General features: G+C 53.9%; 1 protein-coding gene across 1 annotated transcript in view; it reads left to right on the plus strand.

Moving 5' to 3' along the window:
* The window catches only part of DMRTA2 (DMRT like family A2), a 40,676-nt gene extending 34,460 nt beyond the window's left edge, over nucleotides 1–6,216 (plus strand). Inside the window, exon 2 of the mRNA XM_078867848.1 lies at nucleotides 4,733–6,216. Within this exon, the coding sequence (XP_078723974.1) occupies nucleotides 4,733–6,216 (1,484 nt within the window). The remainder of the gene's footprint in view (nucleotides 1–4,732) is intronic.
* Nucleotides 6,217–8,849: the final 2,633 nt, after the last annotated feature.

The raw sequence follows: 8,849 nt of genomic DNA on the forward strand, positions 1-8,849 counted from the left end.
GAGTGAGTGGCAGTGTGAGTGTGTTAGTGAGTGGCTGAGTGAGTGTGTTAGTGAGTGGCTGAGTGAGTGTGTTAGTAATTGGCTGAGTGAGTGTGTTAGTGAGTGGCTGAGTGAGTGTGTTAGTGAGTGGCTGAGTGAGTGTGTTAGTGAGTGGCTGAGTGAGTGTGTTAGTGAGTGGCTGAGTGAGTGTGTTAGTGAGTGGCTGAGTGAGTGTGTTAGTGAGTGACTGAGTGAGTGTGTTAGTGAGTGGCTGAGTGAGTGTGTTAGTGATTGGCTGAGTGAGTGTGTTAGTGAGGGGCTGAGTGAGTGTGTTAGTGAGTGGCTGAGTGAGTGTGTTAGTGAGTGGCTGAGTGAGTGTGTTAGTGAGTGGCTGAGTGAGTGTGTGAGTGAGTGGCTGAGTGAGTGTGTTAGTGAGTGGCTGAGTGAGTGTTAGTGAGTGGCTGAGTGAGTGTGTGAGTGAGTGGCTGAGTGAGTGTGTTAGTGAGTGACTGAGTGAGTGTGTTAGTGAGTGGCTGAGTGAGTGTGTTAGTGAGTGGCTGAGTGAGTGTGTTAGTCAGTGGCTGAGTGAGTGTGTTAGTGATTGGCTGAGTGAGTGTGTTAGTGAGTGGCTGAGTGAGTGTGTTAGTGAGTGGCTGAGTGAGTGAGTGGCTGAGTGAGTGTGTTAGTGAGTGGCTGAGTGAGTGTGTGAGTGAGTGGCTGAGTGAGTGTGTTAGTGAGTGGCTGAGTGAGTGTGTGAGTGAGTGGCTGTGTGAGTGTGTTAGTGAGTGGCTGAGTGAGTGGCTGAGTGAGTGTGTTAGTGATTGGCTGAGTGAGTGTGTTAGTGAGTGGCTGAGTGAGTGTGTTAGTGAGTGGCTGAGTGAGTGTGTTAGTGAGTGGCTGAGTGAGTGTGTTAGTGAGTGGCTGAGTGAGTGTGTTAGTGAGTGGCTGAGTGAGTGTGTAAGTGAGTGGCTGAGTGAGTGTGTTAGTGAGTGGCTGAGTGAGTGTGTTAGTGAGTGGCTGAATGAGTGTGTTAGTGAGTGGCTGAGTGAGTGTTACTGAGTGGCTGAGTGAGTGTGTGAGTGAGTGGCTGAGTTAGTGTGTTAGTGAGTGACTGAGTGAGTGTGTTAGTGAGTGGCTGAGTGAGTGTGTTAGTGAGTGGCTGAGTGAGTGTGTTAGTCAGTGGCTGAGTGAGTGTGTTAGTGATTGGCTGAGTGAGTGTGTTAGTGAGTGGATGAGTGAGTGTGTGAGTGAGTGGCTGAGTGAGTGAGTGGCTGAGTGAGTGTGTTAGTGAGTGGCTGAGTGAGTGTGTGAGTGAGTGGCTGAGTGAGTGTGTTAGTGAGTGGCTGAGTGAGTGTGTTAGTGAGTAGCTGAGTGAGTGTGTTAGTGAGTGGCTGAGTGAGTGGCTGAGTGAGTTTGTTAGTGATTGGCTGAGTGAGTGTGTTAGTGAGTGGCTGAGTGAGTGTGTTAGTGAGTGGCTGAGTGAGTGTGTTAGTGATTGGCTGAGTGAGTGTGTTAGTGAGTGGCTGAGTGAGTGTGTTAGTGAGTGGCTGAGTGAGTGTGTTAGTGAGTCGCTGAGTGAGTGTGTTAGTGAGTGACTGAGTGATTGTGTTAGTGAGTGGCTGAGTGAGTGTGTTAGTGATTGGCTGAGTGAGTGTGTTAGTGAGTGGCTGAGTGAGTGTGTTAGTGAGTGGCTGAGTGTGTGAGTGAGTGGCTGAGTGAGTGTGTTAGTGAGTGGCTGAGTGAGTGTGTTAGTGAGTGGCTGAGTGAGTGTGTGAGTGAGTGGCTGAGTGAGTGTGTTAGTAAGTGGCTGAGTGAGTGTGTTAGTCAGTGGCTGAGTAAGTGTGTTAGTGAGTGGCTGAGTGAGTGTGTTAGTGAGTGACTGAGTGAGTGTGTTAGTGATTGGCTGAGTGAGTGTGTTAGTGATTGGCTGAGTGAGTGTGTTAGTGAGTTGCTGAGTGAGTGTGTTAGTGAGTGACTGAGTGAGTGTGTTAGTGAGTGGCTGAGTGAGTGTGTTAGTGATTGGCTGAGTGAGTGTTAGTGAGTGGCTGAGTGAGTGTGTTAGTGAGTGACTGAGTGAGTGTGTTAGTGAGTGACTGAGTGAGTGTGTTAGTGATTGGCTGAGTGAGTGTGTTAGTGAGTGACTGAGTGAGTGTGTTAGTGAGAGACTGAGTGAGTGTGTTAGTGAGTGACTGAGTGAGTGTGTTAGTGAGTGGCTGAGTGAGTGTGTGAGTGAGTGGCTGAGTGAGTGTGTTAGTGAGTGGCTGAGTGAGTGTGTTAGTGAGTGGCTGAGTGAGTGTGTGAGTGGCTGAGTGAGTGTGTTAGTGAGTGACTGAGTGAGAGTGTTAGTGAGTGACTGAGTGAGTGTGTTAGTGAGTGACTGAGTGAGTGTGTTAGTGAGTGGCTGAGTGAGTGTGTGAGTGAGTGGCTGAGTGAGTGTGTTAGTGAGTGGCTGAGTGAGTGTGTTAGTGAGTGGCTGAGTGAGTGTGTTAGTCAGTGGCTGAGTGAGTGTGTTAGTGATTGGCTGAGTGAGTGTGTTAGTGAGTGGCTGAGTGAGTGTGTGAGTGAGTGGCTGAGTGAGTGAGTGGCTGAGTGAGTGTGTTAGTGAGTGGCTGAGTGAGTGTGTGAGTGAGTGGCTGAGTGAGTGTGTTAGTGAGTGGCTGTGTTAGTGAGTGGCTGAGTGAGTGTGTGAGTGAGTGGCTGAGTGAGTGAGTGGCTGAGTGAGTGTGTTAGTGAGTGGCTGAGTGAGTGTGTTAATGAGTGGCTGAGTGAGTGTGTTAATGAGTGGCTGTGTTAGTGAGTGGCTGAGTGAGTGTGTTAGTGAGTGGCTGAGTGAGTTTGTTCGTGATTGGCTGAGTGAGTGGCTGAGTGAGTGGCTGAGTGAGTGTGTTAGTGAGTGGCTGAGTGAGTGGCTGAGTGAGTGTGTTAGTCAGTGGCTGAGTGAGTGTGTGAGTGAGTGGCTGAATGAGTGTGTTAGTCAGTGGCTGAGTGTGTTAGTGAGTGGCTGAGTGAGTGTGTTAGTGAGTGGCTGAGTGAGTGTGTTAGTCAGTGGCTGAGTGTGTTAGTGAGTGACTGAGTGGCGATAGCGACGACAACATTGTGGCTGGGAGCTTTCTCTTTGCATTTTGTTACACCCCGGTGAAACGTGGAACATTCGGCCAACGTTGACCCAACGCTTGATGAACGTTTGATGAACGTTTCGAACCACGTGCCAACGTCGGCCTATAGTTGCATGTTGACTTGGACTGTGGTGCTGTGAAAACATCGGCTCATTTGATAAGTGTGACCTCTTCAGGTTTTCGGAACTGATTTGTGATGTTAGTATCTTCCGGGCTTGTCCCCCTCCCGCCCCGCCGCCGTCATGGGAATGTGGAATTTCCAGCACTGGTGTCAGGTCGCCAGCTGAGACACTTGTTATTATTCTGACTCCCTAGCAATGGGTTGTCGTGTATGGATTGCCTGGCACTGTCATTGGAATGTGGAATTGTGACCATTCGACATTTCAATGAACTGTTCTTACAGCAATCACAGCGTTTAATGTTTGAGGTCTGGTTAAACCGTAACTGGAACTCTAACCATATCCCTATTGCCTAAAATGAGCCCTAACTTTAACCACAACCTTTACCCTAACCCATCAACCCTAACACCTAACTATAACCATGATTTTACAACTATTAACCTCGTTCATGGCACTAACCAATCACCCCTTACTTTCACCCAAGTCCAATTGTGATGACCCCTTTTAACCACTAAATTTGACTCGAACTCTAGCCAGCGTCAACCACACCGTCAACATTGATAACATTAACGTCGTATGTATCTACCAGTGGTTCTTAACATTTACTGTAGCCTTGCACCCCTTTGGTTCTCAAACGCTAAACAATGTACAATGATAATAAGTTCGTAGGTTCGATGAAACAAAGTCGTTGGACTTACATGCCCGTGCCTTAGTTGTGTTTCGATGATTTACCGTCTAAGCAAATCTGGCCATACCTCGCACCCCCCATGAAGAGCATCTCGCACCCCCAGGGGGTGCGTGCACCCCAGGTTAAGAACCACTGGCATCTAAAAAGGCTTCATTGAGTCTCGAGATTCATTTTCAGGAGGATCATGTCTTGAGTTGTTTGGCCAATTTCAGAAAACCCCCCACGAGCCTCTCACGGCGTGGGGAGGCCCTCATCCAGCAGCGGATTTACAAAACGGGATGTAAATCGTAATTATTATTTTTGCTAATGAATGGAAAATAACAAAAATCCGAGCCACAGTGGTGCGTTTGCGGTCATGCAGCCCACATTTCGGACCACACAGCAAACGTGACCGTGGTCTGCACTCCTTCGACGGAGGAGGAACAACAGAGCTGACAAAAACTCTTTCTCTCCTGTTGCCCTCTCGTCGTGCCCAGCAGTAGCAGCGGTAGACCTCGACGTTGGCGTCGAGCTCCTGAACATCGAGACCACCCTCATTAGGAAGCCACCGGAGCTATGCACTTTTAAATCGCCTGAATTGAAAACTCATTTCTTTGTAGAACTGCTTTTTGTGTATAGTTTGTTGTCCTTCCCCACCGCATCGCCGATTAGCACGGTTGTCTTCGCACGGTGCGAAAGAAGTCCAACATGCACACACGCGTACATCACGCGTACATCACGCGCACATCACGTGCACATCACGCGTACATCACGCGCGGGAACAACAGAGGAGAGTCGCCAGGCGGCCGCGGGACTAACTGTTTGCGCGCTGTGTCTCTCCGACCCCACAGACCCCAAACGTCAGAAGTCTGACCCCAGCTCCGCCGCGCTCCACGGCTCGTCCCCGCGACTGGACACCCCGGCCTGCACCGACACGGACTCGGCCACGGCGTCGTCCCCTGACCTCCTCCACCCGCCCACGTCCACCCTCTCGTCCCCGGAACTGCGGCCGCCGGCGCCGGCCTCGTCCACCTCTCCACCCCCTCACCCTCCCCAACCACCTCACCACGGCCAGCCGGACGGACTCGTCGTCTCCTCGTTAGAGGCCAGACTTATACAGGCGGCGGCGGCAGCGGCCGCGTCGTCGTCATCGTCGTCGTCGTCCTCCTCATCCTCCTCGCTCCTTCACCTCGTTCAGCGGCCAGCGTCCGCGTCGTCCGGGGCCGAGCGAGCGACTCCCGGGGACTCCACCCCGGCCGCTGCCTCATCGTACCTCCCCGCTTCCTCTTCGCCGGTAATCATCGGCAAGGATCTCTCCTCTGACCCCAACCGTTCACCGCTCTGCTCTGACAGCAGCGGAGGCGGAATGGTCGTGGTCAGGGACGAGCAGGCCATCATGAGCCGGGCCTACCCGTGCCGTGCGTCCGCCGGCTCCTCTTCGTCCTCCTCCTCGTCGTCGTCGTCGTCGTCCAACTCTGCGCCGTGCGCCGGCGGCCGCGCCCAGCTGGAGCTGCTGAGCCGCGTGTTCCCCACGCACCAGCGCGACGCGCTCGACCTGGTGCTGCAGGGCTGCGCCGGGGACGTCCTGCGCGCCATCGAGCAGATCCTCAACCACCGGGACCTCGACTTCTTCAAGGGCGCCGGGGCCGGGGGGCCCTCCAACGCCGCCAACGGCGGGATGGGCGGCGGCGGCGCCGGAAATTTCTCGCCGTTGGCCGCCGCCGCCGCCGCCGCCGCGGCCGCGTCGGGCCACCTGCCCGGCGGCGTGGGCACGGCCATCCCCGTGTCCCTGCACGGCTCCCACGCGGCCATGCTGAGCGCGCACCACCAGGGGATCGTGGCCGCTGCCGGCGGCGCTGCAAGCGGCGGGGTCGGCGGCGGCTGCGGCGGGGGCGGAGGAACGATCGGCGGCGGCGGCGGCATGAGCTTGGGTGCCACGGCCACCTTCCCGGGGCTCAAGTCGGCCTTCTCGCCCTTGCCGTCGCGGCTGGGTCCGGACGCGTCCGCCTACTCCCTGGGGGGACCCCCGCTGGGCTTCAGCCCCCTGCGGCTGGCGTACGCGCAGGCGCAGGGCCGCGGGCTGGCCGCCGCCTTCATGAACCCGTACTCGGCGGCGGCCGCGGCGAGCGCCCTGCTGCCCCACGTGGGACTCAGGCCGCAGCTCGAGTACCACCAGTTCCTGCCGCACGTGCAGGGCTCGGCGGCGGCGGCCGCGGCGGCCGCGGCGGCCGCGGCGGCCGCAGCGGCGGCGGTCGCCCCGCACAAGGAGGGGGGCGGCTACGTGAACGGACTGCACGCCGCGCTAGCCACGAGCCATCAGCCGCCCAAGCAGTAGCGGTGGCGGCGGCGGCGTTGTGCAGCGGCCGTGCTGCAACCTTCACCCCCTACCCCGTCGCCCCATAGTTCGTCGTGAAACTCGGCAACGTAAATGAAAGTGAACATGTAGACGCAAACGTTCGTGTGTACAAATGTGTAGCCCGATGCTCCCTCCGCGAACCGTGCCCCCTCCACCCCGCCGTTCCCCCGCGCGCTGTGATTGTGTTGGTTGCTTAACCATACTTCACCGCGCTGGTCAGTACAGGAAGGTGATCGGAGGGAGGGATTGAAGGGTCAGCCGAGGACCGCTTGAAGCGTCAGCCCGGGTGGGGAATCGAACCCGGGCGGCCGGGTTCTCATGTCGAAGCTTCTTGCTAAGCTGCTGCCCTGCCGCTCCCGTCCCCAACGCGGCACGTGAACACGGTGCGCTCGTGTTTGGTCCGGTGTCCACTTGGGTGAGTCTCATCGGCAGCCCCAGGCCAGCTAAACAAATGCTGTTGTGTAAACCCAGACGCGATTGGTGTTGTCTCAACCCAGACGCGATTGGCAAGGGCACCCCCTTAAAGGTGTGGATTCCGTTCAGCGACAAACATCTAAATTGAGATGTATTTTTTCAACACAACGCAATTTTAGGATCATAATTCTTACGAACCATTAGCGTTCATTCATCACGCATTGCTTCCTTCTTCCTGCTCGACCTCATAACTTTTAGACTAAACTTAAACTAAGCTCTTCTATTTTATCAGGTACGGCCCACTGAGCTGTTTGCTGATTTTCAGAAGCCACCTGGCCACAGACGAACGAAAAGTGGCTTGCCGTGTGGAAATTTATAGCAGCCCAAAATAATCTAAACGCATGTTCAATCTAAATGTGGAGGTAAAAACCCCCAGAGGATTCTGGAGAATATCCACGCGACCATGTAGAGAGAGAGAAAGAGACATGCAAACTCAAAATATACCACAGGCGATCAGGGTCGCGATCGAACCCACGAACTAACAGCATACTCGGCGAGGGAGATAACATCTCACGGCCACGGCGTATTACTCAATGCATACATCGTCACCACCATCACCACCATCATCAACTGCCTCTCGGTCTCGCATTGGTCTCCGACCTCTGGGTGCCACTGTCATCTCTGGGTCGCTGTGACTCGTCTCCCACCTCTTTCGTCACCGCCTCCATCTGTGACGTCGTCGCTGTCGTCTGCCTGCATCACAAGGGGGGTGTACATTGAGAGATCTGAGTGGCTCTGTGTTGGTGTTGTCGTTGTTGTTGTTGTCGTGGTAGGTGTTTTTGTCGTGGTGGTGTTGGTTGTGATTGTGGTTGTTGTTGGTGGTGGTGGTGATGCGAGGCTGATTGCGATGTCTGATTGTAATGTCTGGGCCAGTTATTTAGAAACGCACTCGAGGGCGCATTAATGAATGAATGAACGAATAAATGTGGAAAGGAATGAATTAATGAAAGCGACGGCCCAATTAGCACGTGGACGCATGGAACGGGATACGTGGACGAACGGACGATTGAATGAACGTTTGCACGAAAAACGCACGAACGAATGGAGCAACGGGCATTGAACGTGCGGGACAAATGGGGGAATGAATGCTGCTGATGCACGAACGAATGTGCGGACGTGCACACGCGAAAGGGAAGGATTCGCGCACACACGAGTTGGTGCACGAGCGAACGAAATAACCGACGGAGGAATGAATCGAACGCATGGGTGAACGAATCATCGCGGGAACGCAGTCGCCTTCTAACATGGACACATACCACACACACACACACACCGCAAACGCACGTGCCTCAATATGCTGCGCGTAACGTTGCGAGCACGCGTGCATCTACACGTACACACAAAGGTCCTCCGCATAGCCTCAACAGACTGTGGGCGTAAGTGCTGTTAGCGGGCACCCTATGAAGGCTGGCACGGCACAAGTGGAGGGTGGGTTGCCAGCACCACGCCCGGCCGCCTTTGTCTCTCTAGTGGCGATGTCTACACACCGCACCAGGAACTATACACTATATATTCACAAATAAATATGCAGTACATACGCGCGCACACACAAAGATATACTATATATACACACATACACGTGCACACACACATGTACTATACATATACATACGCATGCACACACACAAACATATACTATATATACACACATACACGTGCACACACATACATATACTATATATACACACATACGCGTACACACACACAAGCATACCAATTCATATCCTATATCGCAATACACATGTATTCATACTGGAGGAATCCGATGAGCTATGAAGCTCATTTTCACAAATGTCCAGTCGGAGCAGCGGTTCAGAACGTTACAGGAACAGCGACAAAACGATGCACATACAAACTCATCTTTACACAATTACACACATGTGTGTATATAGTATGTGTATATAATTACACGCGCATGCCTACACATACATACAAACATGCACTTACTTTATACACAAAGACAAAGACAAAGACCCCCCCCCCTCCGTATAGCCTGGACAGACTGTAGGGGCAAATGCTGTTAGCGAGCACCTATGAAGGCCGGCACGGCACACGAGGCTGGGTGGCCAGCACCACGCCCGGCCGCCTTTGTCTCCCCAGTGGCGATGTTTACACATCGCACTTGGTACTCATTTGTG

The sequence above is a fragment of the Lampetra fluviatilis genome, chromosome 24, assembly GCF_964198595.1.
Source record: "Lampetra fluviatilis chromosome 24, kcLamFluv1.1, whole genome shotgun sequence".
NCBI lineage: Eukaryota > Metazoa > Chordata > Hyperoartia > Petromyzontiformes > Petromyzontidae > Lampetra > Lampetra fluviatilis.